The following is a 16,595-nucleotide window of genomic DNA, read 5'->3' on the forward strand; positions in this document are numbered from 1 at the left end:
AACTCACGCCTGCTATCTTTCTTCTTTTATCTTATTTATTTTCCTTTGTGAGGCTCTGCGTTCGCTTCTTGGAAGCCCTTGCTTGAATGCAATCAGCAATTACGGGGGAATTTCGTTCGTACTTCCTGTAGCGAGGGTAGGCTTATCACAAGAGATGTTTAGTAGTTCCCGGAAAATAAAACGCCTTTTGCAATTTCAGCAATACGTCCACTTGATATGACAAGATTAATTTTAGTTTAATTATTGTCGAATAACACCACTAATGTTTCTTTTTGTTTTCTTATTTTAAATCAAATTTTGACAACAATTCGAATATTGCTTTTAAATACTTTGGAGCTTTTCTCTGTTTTGAGACCATCTTAACGTTTTTGAGAGTTACCGAAGCCAAGGGTTTATCATTATTATTAATTACAATCAGCAGTAGCCGCAGTACAAAAAATGCTGAACATCTACATAGTCAATCCGACAGTGACAAACTTCCTGGAAGCAACCATGGCGAAATGGAAGACCACCATCAAGGTTGGGGAAAACATCACGACCAAACCGATCCCCAACAGGAGAGGAATCTTATTGCATATTGTATGATAGTATTAATCTTATAGTTTATTATTATTACTTAAATTAAACCTACATACAGTATAACGATTTGTTCCTGTATGCGTAACGAGCGACAAGGCAGTTTGAACATGATAGGCTATTATATGCAAAATTAGAAAATAAATCTTAAAATATTAAATGAATTAATTATTATGAAAAATGCCCGCCTTCTTTAAACGGTAAGAGCACAACAATTTCTCCTCTTTAAGCAGTTAAGGATGGTTCAGAATTACCAAAGGGAAAGAAAATACAGTGAAGAAATGGAAGTGAATTAAGTGGTTTACTATCTTAAAGTTTACGGTAAAATCTTAGAAAATTCTTATACTGCATGAAAACAGAATTACGAATTCCGACTAAGAAATTGAGAAAGCAGTATGTACCATCATAGCTAAACTGTTTCGATACATGAAAATAAACAAATTACGTTGCACCAGGCCTCAAGCTCACGACGACACGCCACTGTCTTTTCTCGTTAAATATCTGAACAAATCTAAGGTATTATAAGGGAAAACCTATAAAACATTGTAGCATCAACTGCGTGGCAACAACAAGGTAGGTGTACCTAATAAGGTACACCTATCTTGTTGGGGAAATAGAGCTTCCTTCAAGAACAGCATCACGTGTTCGTGCCATGCGATATAAAATATGCAGTTAGACGTGAGGAAGTTGTACGTGCAATTCGGTGCGAAAATGGACAAGGAGGAAGATTTTAAGTGACTTTAAACATGGCAGCATTAGATGCGTCGATATGAGTATCTTGGGATCGTAATCCTGCTGAGGTTTACGTGTACGACTGTCTCGGATGTGGAGTGTACAGTGTGTTTAGTCTCAAACGGCACCAGGGGTTTTCCCCATCTCCGCGTACTATACACTGTGGGTGTGAAACAGAACAATGCCAGAGGTTTAGCGGTGTACGGATTTTGTGTCGGGTGTATAGAAATTGATCCAATAACCATATAATATTAAGCCAGCTGTGATCGTATGATTAATAAGAGTTTGTTGATGCAAGAGGCTGACACGGACTGAAAAAACTTGCACGGGATAATAAAAAGGCTACAGTAAATCATTAGCCAAAGAGATGTTTCAAATTGCTCAACGAACTTGCCATGCATCGGGTAATGTCACCGACAGCCGATCCGGGTTTCACTCCTGTCAGCAAAAACAAGAAGGTAAATTGTCACTGGGGTCATCAACACTATTAGACAGTGAAGAATAGTGTTGATGACCCCAGTGACATCAACACTACTGGACAGTGAATAATTGGAAAAAAGGACGCTTAGTCTGACGAATACAAGTTCTTCCAGTTCACGCTAATGCCATAATCAAAACCGCGAAAACAACATGAGTCCAAGTGTCAAAAATAGTCTGATTGTAGTGTAATGACATGGGGAGTGTTTTCATGGTGCCCATTGAGCACCTCGATATCTGTGAAGAAAAATTTTGATGTCACTGTTTATCTGGAAATTGTTTCCAGCCATGCGCATCCTTTAATGGTTGCAGTGTATCCATATGCAAAAGTTATTCCAACAGGATAACGCACCACGTCAATACAGACCTGTTTTCAGGAACGTGATTGTTGTTGTTGTTGGATTTTAGGAGCATCAGCGACTAATGCCATATTGCTCCTGTCTATAAATTGCATGTGTTCTGAAGTCGATTTTCTGATTTCTAGAAGTAAAATCAGAGTTTCAGAGACTCAGCTACGTTGTGAAAAAGCCCATAAAAATTCCTCCCGTCATCCACGGGACTCGAATTCAGGTCTTTTCCACACGGTGTGGGAAGGACGGCGATACTACCAACTGTGCTACCTATGAGGGCAAATAGGCAGCACAGTTGAGTGGTGAGAGTGAATTCAGCCTACTGCGGTGGTCTCCACGGACATCAGATCTCAATCCAGTTGAGCATCTATGCAATGAGAAAAAGTTCTTCGGAGTATGGATCCACACCTGTCCAACATGCAATGACTGTTGGAAGCAGCTGAGTCATCAGACAAGCATACCTGTGGCACCCTTTCGACATTGGTTCAATCCATTCTACGATGAAACCAGCGTCTTCTGAGAGCTAAGGAAGGAACACCTACTCACTGTTAAGTAGCTGTAATAAATTGGCCACTCTGTTTCAGTAAGAGAGAGCCTTAGCATTAGATCAGCATCAAGTACACAAAGCTCGCTAATAAGTGGATCGATCTCCTGTTGTGGAGGCACGAATTGTCTCTATTTCACTACACGCATTAAATAAAAAAACAAAACACTGCCTCAATGGAGCATTATACTGCTGTTCATTTAAAGTGTCATTCCAGTTTGACAGTATAGGTAGCAATGTTACGACATTGCTACCTACAAACCGCGCCCAACTTGTACAATAATGCTTTTATATATTTCAGTAGCATGTGGCCTTTTGCTCTAAATTAAATTAGCTTCTAAACTTTTGCATTACTCATTTCTCATAATGTGGATATTTCTGATCACTGGGTTGCACGTCACATTACGTCATCCAGTCAAGGTGCCTACTTATCCACAATGAGAACTCAAAAAGATATGTGCTATAGAATTCCCTCAATCTTGAAACAAATTGAGATTGAGCGAGTTAAAAGAGCCAGTTAAAAGAGTTCGGAATGTGGTTCACCTTTTTTTCTTCTCGATGGACTACTCACTATTTGACTTTCATTCTTCTTTCCATCTGTCCTATTTTGATGACTAGCAGAGTGTGACTACGTGTATTTGTTAAGCAACAAAGCAACTATGGGTATGAGGAGCGAATATATATGTATTTAATCTGCAAATTATGCGCATTTTGTACTCGATTTGCCTGTACTTTTGCTGGACAGAATCCATGCTACCCTCAACTGAGTCCAACAAACTCAGCTCGTTCTGAAAAAAGCGCAAAAATATCTCGTGTCATGGACGGAATTCGTACTCAAGTCTTTTCCACCCTGTGTGGAGAGAACTGTGTTCATATCTGCTGTGCTATCGGTAAGGTTACAGATTGAAATGAACCTTTCTTCACTGCATAAAAGAGCAGAAACCGCAGCATGGCTCCACTAAGTCAAGAGAAAAATGAGATTCTAGAATGGTAGAGATTCATCTCTCTCTCTCTCTCTCTCTCTCTCTCTCTCTCTCTCTCTCTCTCTCTCTCTCTCGTTTGTAAACAATTTTTTACTCTGTATCATATATATGACAGCTCGTAGCGAACCGTTTCAACAATGAGATCGATGCAATGAATCTCACAATTAGTTTCCTCAGTGTTGCATAAAAACTGCGACTACGCGACAAACTGCACGATAATGCTCTTATTAATATTCAATCTCATTCTACTCCGTCCTTTAGGTTATAGATGCCAATATTACTAAGTGCAGCCAAAGTTCTACAGACAACTCAGGACGGCTAATTGCAAAATTAGGCCATGATGACCTCTGTCCACTTTCTATTGCGGTTTACCTAATAATTGGAGTGAACATACTAGGTAAGTTCTTAATACGATCAAAATTATACATCAATAAGAATAATTCAACTTGTTTAAAGCTGGCACAGTACTGTAATTCAGATAAAAAAACCGAAACATTTAACATAGGCTACTTCTCTGCAAATGGTAAAGGATACATGTGTGGAGGTCTTGAATGTAAGAGGGAGGTTGAAAGGTTCGTGTCTCGAGTAATTTAAAGCACGAAAGGAGAGCCTAGAAGATGACCCATACTGTGTAAAAACTACAAAGTCCATCAAGTCAGAAGTTGACAGTATGCATGATCTGGAGAGGAGTGATCAGCGGGTGACAGTTCGGTTCATTGCCAGCGTCTTTGGCATCTCATCTCAACTTATGCACACCACATAATAACAAAGGTTCTCGCTATGAAAAATGTATCAGCACGATGGGTATCAAAATTGTTTACCGCATATCAAAAACAGACAAGAGTGGTCAAGTCACGTGAACATTTGCATCGTTTAAAGTAGATCCAACAAATTTCCTTGCAAGGTTTGTGATCATCTGTTTGCGTGCAAAGTTTGTGACCAGTCGTGTGTCGCCACCTTCAGTCAAAGACAACGGAGCAGACCAAACATTGGAAACACAGCTCTTCTCCCCTCCAAAGAAAGCCAAGTCGATTCCTTCTGCTGGCAAAGTTTTTGTCAGATTTTTTTTTTTTTTTTGCCAAAAAACCGCAATGGTTTTTGGGATGCTTACTGAGTGTTACTAGTGGATTACCTCCTTCAGAAGGGTCAGATAATCACAGGGGCATAATATGGTCTTATGAGGCATTTTCCTGAAAAAAATCAAAGACAAACGTCGAAGAAAACTCAGAAAATGTCTTGTTCTGCTAAGACACGCGCCTGCTCACAAGTTTATCACTGTCATGGCTACACTGCATGAGCTGGCTTTGAAATCTTTGACCTCATATCGAAGACTCCCCATTCAACAGATCTAACGCCAACGGAGACTTCTCCCTATTTCCTAATTCCAAAAACACCTGGCTGGTATCCATTTTTCCACAGACAATAACGTTAATACTGCAATGGATGCATTCCAAGAGGCCGAAGAGAACTTTCTTCGCAGCTGGAAATAACGCATTGCAGCACCGGTGACAAAAGTTTACTGACACCAAAGAGGTGTCAGTACACTTATGATAATGTTGAAAAGTAACATATTACCAGATTCCTCAAATAAACCCTTTATACTCAGGCCGCGAACTTTCAAACACCCTCTCGTACTGTGAGCCGCATATGAATTCGTCGTGAAACCAGCAATGGGACGGTTTCCATCAAGAAGTAAGCCTAGCAGCATAAGATAAGTTGCGAACTACATGGACGATCTACCTTGGATCTCCCATAATCTGAATGTTCTCATGTTTATTAATTCTGTAACTGATTTTGACTTTTTGTTATCCGCAGAAATACAAGTTCAGCCTTGTTCTTGTGGAAGTTCTGAAGACACCTTTCATATTTTATTACATTGTGAGAATTATGGTCAGTTACAAAGCAATGGTCTCTCTCGCTCTCTCATTAGAGCGGGAAGTGCTGAAATTCCATACACTTCAGCAGTTTCAAAGTAGAAAAATTATGCTTTTGTACAATTTGAACATAAATTTTTGAGATCCATTTTATTGTATATATGTTTATTTAAATTGTGTTAAATTTATGCAAGAATTTTGTTCTACGTAGTGTATACATGTAAACATACGAGAATCATTCTTTAGTCAGAAGTTCATATATTTTAAAATGATTTATTGTTTTTATATTTATGCAAACTGCTTGAGAGAAAAAAAATTAGTGAGTTTGTGCTGTAAAGATAAAAAAATAATCCCGCTTCCTCGATGGCAGGGGTAACTCTACCACAATTCCTGATTCAATCAAGTAGTAGAGGCAAAGAGGTGGGAGATTTAAAAATGTGTGTCTTTTTAGCGTTGTTGAGAACCACAGGCTCGGGGAACACTTTTTGTGTGAGTTTTAATATGTAATATGCATCCACAAATACTCCAGAACATGTTAACTTTTGTCCAGCAATGGAAAAGAATTTGTTCGTCACTTTCTGCAAGTGGGAAGGAATCCTTGCATTCACACCATAAATGGACATGTTGTGCAATCACCGAATATATATATTGATTCGAACATTGATTCGTTCTCTGATTAGTTTACCTTGAAGTAAAACTGAGAAAACGGCGTCAATGAAATTCTGATTCCACCAGTCTTGTACACAAACACTTAAACCAAGATTTAGGAATTAATTAAAGCTTTTGCTCACAAACGTAAAAATTATCGGAAAATGTATGGATCAGTTGTGAATTTAAAATATCTGATTTTAGATTCACATGTTATGCAGGATAAAAATTCTCTAATAACCAACGGGAAAAGGTTTTACTCCCAAATCGCTTTAATGGGGCGCTAACTATAACCCCGATTAAAAAGGTTTTTAAGAATTCCTCTGTCATTTAGCCGGATCACACTGGACCCATGTTAGCAGGCTGGGGGCACACACTGCGCTAATACTGAGGATAAAATGTGCTTGAACAGGAATATGGACTTGAGCATGCAATTGGCGACATATTACGCTGCTAATCAGTAAATATAGATTTCTGATGTTGTCAGTGACAGCCTCCTCGGTGATTATTACTCGCATATACCTTGGTGATTATTACTGATCTTAAAGTTTGTCTGTTATCTGGGAAATGAAACGGTGTTACCTCTTCATCACTCCTTTAGTCCTTTGTATAAGAGCATAGGAAAGCATTTTTCAAGTAGCGCTGGACTTCGTAATCAATGTATAGTGCAAAATATTTTATTTCTTAGTTTCGATACAGATTCAATACTGCAATTGAGTTTAATTTAATGTATTGTCTATTTTCTAGCATTGTTGATAATTAGTGGTGTTCTGCACGTGGCTTACAAACGAAACAACTTTAAGATCAAAGTCTTGCTATACTCTCTTGGAATATCTTGGGTGAAAGACGAAGACCTGGAGCACGATAAAGGGTTTGATGCTTTTATTTTGCACAGCAACGACGATGAAGAATTCGTGATCAACCATTTGGTAAAGGGTAAGAATGCTGATATTTCTGAACATAACGTTACTGCCTTTCCAACTTTAGAGTACAATTCTATACACAATACCCTCCAAAAATGTCTGGGCACACTTCCTTTTCCCTTTGACATCACTGTCTCTCATTTCAGTGTTGTGTCTTTGACTGCTATGGTACACTTCATACTCCTAGTTACGCTTTCCACCAATTGTAGATTGCAGCAGATATCGTCCTCCATTCCTCCTGCAAAACAATGGTCAATCCTTCACCATACGTTCCAGTTGATTCTAAAGGTGGTCTCTCGGTTCAAATCGGACGTTGAACGGTCATTAAAACTTTTGTACATTCATGTCCATCGATCATTTTCTAACAGCACGGACGATATGAATAAGATGGCATAGAAAGGAATTTCCTCTTCTCTTTCTGAGAACCATCACCTATACGCAGCTTAAATAACTCATACAAGTCAGTGAGAGCGCGGGCGCGCACAGTTAAAGCTACTTAAATTGGAATTCATTTCATTAATTCCCATTTAAGCTTGCTGGTTGTCAGTGCCAGTCATTATGTTTGAAGCACTGAAGCTTATATTAATTTAAATGACGTATAAGGCGCACACAATATATGGAGAAAGAGACAAACTACATTTAGTGGTATTCATGGTAACAGTCACTAACTCCAAAGCACTTCTTGCAATTCAAGGGGATATCATTTAATTCAGGTTCTCAACAAATTGACTGTATCCGCTACAAAGACAAAAATTTTGAGTTTTCGAAGCAAATTTAACAAGGCAAGACCCGAGTCATAAAATTTCAGAGAAAATCATTGCCTTTTATATCCACGCACAAACATTTAAGATTCTATTCTGACACTTGTCCGAATTTTATACAATACATGAAAATTCTTTTTACAAAATTTAAGAGATTCTGTCGAAGGATTTTATTACATTTATTCCGTGCGTCTATGCAGGACTACGGATTGAGGAGTAACACACTGCCGCTTGTATAATGACTTTCTAACAGTTCAGCCGAGAGATCTGTTCACTCGCTAAGCTCCATTTACAGGACAATTGTTGTTGTTGGGTTTCAGACCCAATTAGCCACTTAGACCATATTGTCCCATATATGTTATGTCTGTAAATTTGCGTGTGTTTCTGCGGTCGATTTGCCTAGGTTCTTAACGAAAAATCCACTGGAGAAAACACCACGCTACCCACGGGTATATTTTTATTTTTTTCAAAAATGCCATAAAAATTTCTGGCATCACTGATGAGAATCGAGCTCGGCAACGGGTGATTATATCAACCGTGCTCCCCATGAATGCTTGCTGGATAGTCAGGACTTTATCTCTACAAGCAATCCTAGATGTATTTCCTTTAGATTTACACCTGATCTTCGAAGGCTTTTGCTATTATATTAGAAAAGGAATTACATTACTTATTTGCACATCACTTTTGGACGTACTGAAGATCTTAACAAAACCAAGTATTGAAATATTGCAGTAGAAACAATGCCCAGTAGACCCACCGTGTACTGTTTCTACTGCACAGATGAAGTCCCCAAGAAACCGAAAAGTAAGGGCCATTTCTCGTCCCTTTAACCAATAAGTTTTCTTAATTTTAATAAATGTTTCTAAGAAAAACTGTAACCAACTGTTCAGTATTCTGACATTAATTTCTAATCTGTGCTCATAAGTACAAATATGCTCCCAGTTTCCTGGCTCGGCACCGTCCTTCTCCGGTTCCTAATAATGTACAAGGTTTCTGATAAGTCACACTCGCTATTTTTAAATTACGGCAACTTTTTATGTTTTAACCGATTTTAATGAAGTTAATGTTAAATGATTCATAATTTAGTGAGTTTTTTTGTATATTCTGAAATTCCACACGTTCCCCAGCAATTTCAATACATTTTCTTAAACAAACTGTTATTCAATATTACCGATCGCCAGAAAGATAATTGGATTGACTGTGAGCATATTGGTGATTATTGGATTCTCACCATTCGAAATGATTATGCAGCTGTCACGGATATCATTTGCAAAATGGGAGATATTCCATCCTGCCTAAAACTGGAGACAAAGGTTTCAGTGTTGTCCCATTGGGAAAAAAACGGCCCCACACAGGATATTGAAATATTTTAAGTATCTTTCTGACATTAATTGTGTCTCGCAGAATCAACACATAAGTCCGGATTTTCTGCGGCCCACTAATGACAGTTGTGTCGATTATCAAAACCACAATATGAAACACGGCCAAACAGTGTTATTAAACAGCTCTGCCACCCTTCCTCCCAATCCCACCACAATGCAAATTCCATCCATCTGTCACAGTCATCAGGAACCATTTGTGAACATGATGTGGCTTCCGTGATTTAAAAGACCATTCTTTCCTGAGGATTGTCGCAACTGTATAACGAGGAATCCGCTTTCACGAGCAACTTAAAGCACTGATTTTTGTGGGGTACTTATGGACATCCCAGTCACTGTCGCATTGTTGTCTGGAATCCGCGGGGTTGATGACCTTCCTGTGCTCTTTGTATCAGAGACTCAGCCTGTTGGCTGTTGCCATTAACTTTTGATTGCAATTTTTTATGGTTTTTGCTCAAGTGTTGCACAGACTCCACTGCCTTTGAACACTTAGAACGGGTCCACAAACTTCGTAACGGCTGCGAGTTTGGTTCCCTCTTGTACACTGGAAACTGGAAACATAATTCGCCTGTAAACGAAACTGATAAATTCCTAAACCTCAAGAAACAATGAGTAATCGATTTAAAAATAGGTAGTTATAATAATTTTAAAACAGGAAGTCACTTATCAGACACCCTGTAGTATGCTCTTCCACTTATTGTGCAGGCACTGTTTATTCCTGAAATAATTTTGAAAACACACACACACTACAAGCTCCACTCATTCCAAAAACTGACGAGAAAATTCAGTACTAAGCTCCAGCAGCAGTTTTTTTATACAAATTTTCAGAGCCCATGTCTTTCCTATTTAGTTAATAGCTATGTATGTTGTTCTCCTAAGAAAAGCTCAGAACCCAATTTTGAGTTGTTATACCTTTATTCCAGTATGGAATAAAGATATATGAACTCAGAATCGCGGTAGCACAGTGGTTATAATCACCGTCTTCATCGCATATGATGCCCTCGTCAGTAGCACAGTTGGTGGGATTACGTCCCTCCCCACACCGGGTTGAAAGACCTGAATTCCAGTCCTGTCGATGACGTGAGGAATTTTTATGGGCCTTTTTCACAAAGCGGCTGAGTTATTCTGTCTCAGGAGGGAGAAAGAGAGAGTAACATGGCCTTTTTCTGCGGGAAATTCAGGGTTTTCGTCCAGCAAACAGAAAATCGACTTCAGAATACGTAGTTTACAGACAAATATACATGGAGAAATACGGTCTTAGAAGATGATGCTCCTAAAACACTACTGCAACAAAAGCAACCGCACCAGGTGGAAAAGACCCGGGTTCTAATCTTGTTAAAGAATGAAATTTTTATGGACTTTTCACCCCACGGCTGAGTTAGTGGCGGTCCGAGATGTAGATAGTTCTCCCCCCCCCCCAGAAACGTGGGTTTTTCGTATAACAAAGCAGGGAAATCGACCCATAACCACGTGGGCCCAATAATTATGCTGGGTGTACCTGGTCTGCCTCCACCGGGCTGAGTGTGGGCAACGTTGGGCCCAAGCAGGGGTCTAGCGGCTAAATGGCCAGAGGAACAACGATACACAACACAATACTTCCAAATCCCATACACTTCTAAATCTCTGGCCTTAACAGTGCTTTGTTACACCCACAAAGAAAACCACGCGGAGATGGGGGAAACCCCTGGTGCCGTTTGACACGAACACACTTTACACTTTACTTAACCACGTGGGTAGGTGAGTTATCGGGTGGTCCTAATATGATAGTGTTTTTTTTTTTTTTTTTAAATCACCATAATAATGATAAATAACTGTCGGCCCATTTCTATTTCTACCTTTCGGTCTACTGCATATCTTCACAATCTTTGAGTAACTTTTATCTGAGAAATGCCAACCGCGCTCAATGCCCTATTGCCACTGTTTCACTAATCCTTTAAAAGACCACACGATTTTTTTTTTTTTTTTTAGTTTACGCCGATACATTCTAATCTGCCACCATTGCAACCACCAATATTTATATTTATGAACTTTGAAATCAGTTGTTAAATGATTCGCACTTAATTTTAACACACTAGGGCAACATGTAGGCTCTAACAATCCTCTTCGTGCTTCAACCAAAATAGTAGTTTGTAATGTCTCCATACTGGGTTATATGAAAGTATCTAACTTGATTCTTCCGATGATTTGATTCTGGGATACTGAAATGAAAATACGGAGTCTTCATTTCCAATTTCCCCGAACCCATCTGTGGAAGTTCTTCAAAAGCAAGTCTCTCAAATGTGCTTACTTTCACATATCTGCTAAGTTCTTGAACTAAATACTTATGCAGCATTTCTAGCAGATAAATTTCTTAAAATTTTCCACTAACCGAAGACGATTCATTTCATTGAGATCAAACCCTTGTTTTCATACATCTCTCGTTTCAACGCCTTAAACCTCATATTTACGATTTAGAAAGGATCGGCCCTTTTATCCTTTCAATTTCTACTTCATTTACTATATTATCTATAATTTCACTATTTCAGCAATCCCAAATTATTGAAAAAAACAGAGTACGCTCTATAAAAAAGCGCCATAGTTAGATTTAGACGTTAAACTAAGAGAGAGGGGACGGAAGAAAAACGCATTCCCACACCCCTGATAGTGTTATAACATCTGACACCATCATAGAGAACAACAAACAATCCCAACCACAGACACTCAGCAAACAAGAAAAAAATAAATAAATAAATAGTACAGCACGTAAAATGGGTAACCTTAATGTAATCTTTAAAATGAAAGAACGTTTCAATCATTCATTCCTTCCAAGCCAGGCAGGTCACCTAATGGTGGTATAACTACTTTCGGATTTCTGTCTCTCTTCGTTAGCATATGACATTGTTTCCAGCAGTTGATTTAGGTATTCCGCTCTTTTGGCTGTCAGGAGAATGGGTCTTTCTGCTGTGGAACAACTTAATGAGACTGAGTCCATTTCCTGTCCAATTATGTTCCATGCCTGTCAATGAGTGTACGTCTCTTTTACGTGTTGCTAAATTCTCTGCAGTTAACCATTTAGCGGTAGGTGACCTAATATATGATGGAGAGTAGGTGGACTTCAATAAAAAAAATTTCAATAAATACCATTATGAATTAACTACCACGATTAATTAAACTGAATAATTGTAAAAATCATGAAATGAACAGTATTTCATGGATTTGCAATAACTGTCGGGACATTATATTATTTTATTATATATTATTTAGTACTGGAGAGCCAGCAGCCAAAATACTCCCTCTGCTTGCATTATCGCCATTTTCTACCAGGTGAATATATCCACGACAACATCAACATTGCTGTTAAGAACAGTAAGAGGACAGTCGTCTTGCTCTCTAGGTAAATATTTTTTTTTATTGCAAATTTGTTTAAGCTAAAATTCAGGCTTATTTGTTACAGGGTTTTAGGCTCACCAGCGATCTAGGCCACATTGCACCGTATATATTATGTCTGTAAATTGCGTGTGTTCTGTGGTCGAGCTGTTTTCTGGACTCAAAACCCGCGGTTCCAGGAGATGAAACCAAGCTATCCTTGCCTGAAACCATCTAACTCAGCCACGTTGGAAAAGGACCACAGAAATTGTTCTCTTATTTTCCACCCGTTGTTTGGAGGTCGGCGGTTCTATCAATTGTGCTATCCGAGGGCTTTGAAATTTAGGAAATAATGAACTAAACATATACAGTTGAATTTAGTGGTCTTTTTCGATAATAAAATAATTATTGCACTTTTATAGTTATATCTAAGAGTTCATAGGTCAAAAATGCTTCGTGCTTAATGGTAATGAAAGAAAGCTGGAATGGATGAACAAAAATAGGGAAACTATGACCGAAGAAATTCCTTCCATGCCCTCCAGCTACAGCCAACCAAAGTCCTCTTTGGACCTTGGATCTCTTTCTCTAACTGCTGTGCACCACTGCCAACACGTGAAATACTGCGCTGCCTTCATTTACATACATATCAAAACTATAGTAATAAAGTGGGACTTTACCCATGAAATTTAGTCTATGAACAGCAATGAATGTTTAGTTGTCTAACCTCTAACCGCTCTTCTAGCCAGAGGTTTACAGTAACCACCAATGCCATGCTGTTTCAACATTCAATTTTAATTGAACGTTCAAATATCTGAATAAAATATATAAAAATTAAGGAAATATTGTTTTCAACTACATGGTATCCATAATTTTAATAACATGATTACTATCATGTTTTTATTTATTTTATTTATTTATTTTTTTTTTTGTCTTTTTAAATGACTGCAAAAAATTTTACATGAGATTTGAGCCTGATGTAATTTGAAATGATAAACCAAAATTTAAAACATTTTAAGGCTCCACAACATGCAAATTAAGCGGACTATAAAGGTGCCCATTTACAGACTACAGACCATATCTAATCAGATTTTCTCCTTCTGCAAAAAGCAACATATACCAGTTCGTAGTTAGCATTGTAACAGTTTCTGTCATTCCGCAAAATGTGCAAGAGAACCGTTACAGGCGCCTCCGTAGCCAGGTGGGAAGGAGCAGCACTACATAGCACACGCTTCTTGATTATACCGGGGTTCGAGCCCGTCACCACCAAATACGGAGGATGCGGAAAGGTCAGGGAATGATCACCGCATATCCCGGAGCAATATGGCCTTAGTTGCCAATGCTCCTAAAAACCAAATAACAAACAAACAAACAGAACCGTTCCATCTGTACGAGACTAAATGAAAACTCGATATTCTTCTCACAGATATTTGGTGTTTTCATTCCCAAAACAGTCAAACTGACCATAGACAATCATAATCTGCAGAACTCCAACTAGGGTATTTATACAGGATGTTTTTAAAGTCCCTGAACCCATAATTGCATTCATCTTCGGTTATACTTCCGGATGCGACATATAATTTGATTGACTTGTATACATCGGAAGCTTAACGACAGATGACAGTTCGTTGTTGTTGTTGTGTTTTTAAGCGCATCAGCAACCTAGGCCCTATTGCACTAAATATAATATGTCTGAAAATTACGTGTATTCAGTGTTCGAGTTTTCCGGAGGAAAAAACCATGCTGCCCTCTGCAGAGACCGACTAATTCAGCACGTTGTGAAAAAGGCCCATAAAAATTCCCCTTCATTAACGGTGTTCAAACTCAGATCTTTTCCACTCGGTATGGAAAGACGGGAATTCTATTAACTGGTTAGACAGATTACAAGAACATTTAGTGTGCATGCAAAGTCATCCGCACAGTTGGGTGCATTAAGGGCCAAAGCAAGTAAAATCATGAAGCATCAGTATATCATCTGCATTTTTTGTATTCTTCGGTCGTTTTTGCTGTTTGCTGGAGACTTAGTTGAGCACAGAATGAAAACATTCCTAGAGGAGAAACCAGAGTGCCTAGGGGGAAAAACAAAAAAGAAAATGTAACCCTCGCCTGAGACCGATTAACTTGGCCATATTGTTAAACAAAACATTGCCTTTGAAGATAGCATGATCGTCAAGCCTTACTTATCCTGTTTTTGTTTTTGTTTTTTTTCCGGTAAGAATATCTTAAACAGTATGAGAATTTGTGAACAGTGACTGTCGATTGGCTTTTGGAAGAATGCTATCATATTTAGAGACGTTAAATGTCAATATTGTCGTGGACCTGGTGCTCCAGGTCGTTGATGAATATGATGTACAGTTTGAGCACAGAATGGAAACACTTCCAACATCTTTTATAATGCATCATTGATTTGATATGGCAGAACTACTGGTAAACCAAATTATATGTTGTTTCTGCGAGTTTCACAGCGTTTTTGTTTATTGTTGTTTTTGGTTTTTAGGAGCATTAGCAACTAAGGCCATATTGCTCCGGGATATGCGGTGGTCATTCCCTGACCTTTCCGTATCCTCCGTATTTGGTGGTGACGGGCTCGAACCCCGGTCTAATCGAGAAGCGTGTGCTACGCACTGCCACCTTCCCACCTGGCTACGGAGGCGTCGGTTTCACAGGGGATATTGGCAATTACATGGGTTAGGCAACTTTAAAAACACCCAGTATAATACTTTTGTTATATCACTTGACTGTGGCACTCTTAAGCTTTAAAGAGGGTTTGTTTGAAGGGAGAATATTTTTGAAAGAAGGGAGATGCTTTCTCTCAAAGAACCTGTATAAACAAATCGAAGGCCGCAGCAAAAGCTTGAATCTATGCAGTCGAGTTCCTCAAACTATTTCAAACATTGATATTGTTGATCATGAACATACGCTCATTAATAAATTCAAATTTTGAAATTTTATTCATCTAAATTTCCTTAAAAATTAAAAAGTTAAATATTTATCGGAAATCATCCACTGTAAAACAAAGTGCTTTTGTCTTAAATTAAAATTTAATGTGTCATTAAGATAATTAAATGAAATGTCTGTCCCTCGGACATGTGAATTACTGCTTTTATCTGTGTTTTGTTTTTATTCTTTTCTATAGGAACTTTTTACAGAGCGAGTGGTGTATGATAGAGTTTCGGATTGCACACAGTCAGTTTCTCAATGACAAAGTCAGTCGCATTATTATGATCAAAATGGGAGATCTACCTTCTAACAACGAACTAGATGAAGACATCAGAGCCTACCTTCAGACTACCACTTTTCTTGAATGGGGAGAGAAGTTCTTTTGGGAAAAGTTGAGGTATGCGCTCCCTAAAAAAGCAACTGGATCATTTCGAAGGGAACAGGAAGCTTGGTTGTGAATAAATTTCCTCTAATGTAATAAGGACTTCCGTTTAGTTTTAAAACTACTGAATTTTTACGAAATTTTATTAAAAGAGACACAATTGCAAAAAATACCTTTATATATACTAAATGTACTCTTTTTTTTTTGATTTGGTAGTTGTTGCCGCGCATCGGCTTCTGTGGCCATATTGCACCTCCCAAGGTTTTTGCAGTACTTTGATCCAAGCCCGAGGCGAGAATCGAACCCGCGACCTTTGGGTTACCGGGCAGGTACTTTACCCACTCGGCTAGCCCGGTCGGCTCTAAATGTACTCACCTGGTTACACGTTCACTATGCAAAAATTCAGAAACCTTTTATACAGTTGGCGTCAACAGATAATTAAACGTACGGTATGCAAATGTGAGTTGTCACACCACCCAACCACCAGTTCCTTGTTACCAGATAAATACTGCGCTCAGCTGAAACTTTCCTGGAGCTTTTTGTTCAGTATGTCATGAGAAAGATAGGCGATCTCCCCGATTTTCAGAAAGGTGTTATTGTTGGAGCACGTTTAGCAGGAACCACAACTGAGAAAACAAAGGAAATTACTGATGTGTTGAAAAAAAAAAAAAAAAAAAAAAAAAA

The 16,595-nt window shown here is 38.5% G+C and overlaps 1 protein-coding gene across 1 annotated transcript in view; it reads left to right on the top strand.

The window, feature by feature from the left end:
• The window catches only part of LOC150077424 (toll-like receptor 2 type-1), a 40,441-nt gene that overhangs the window by 20,523 nt on the left and 3,323 nt on the right, over positions 1-16,595 (top strand). Inside the window, exons 4-7 of the mRNA XM_090385900.1 lie at positions 3,924-4,059; positions 6,932-7,120; positions 12,491-12,620; positions 15,726-15,926. Of these exons, the coding sequence (XP_090242026.1) occupies positions 3,924-4,059; positions 6,932-7,120; positions 12,491-12,620; positions 15,726-15,926 (656 nt within the window). The remainder of the gene's footprint in view (positions 1-3,923; positions 4,060-6,931; positions 7,121-12,490; positions 12,621-15,725; positions 15,927-16,595) is intronic.

Source organism: Mastigoproctus giganteus, chromosome 12, assembly GCF_048544385.1.
Source record: "Mastigoproctus giganteus isolate SK-2022 chromosome 12, ASM4854438v1, whole genome shotgun sequence".
Lineage (NCBI taxonomy): Eukaryota > Metazoa > Arthropoda > Arachnida > Uropygi > Thelyphonidae > Mastigoproctus > Mastigoproctus giganteus.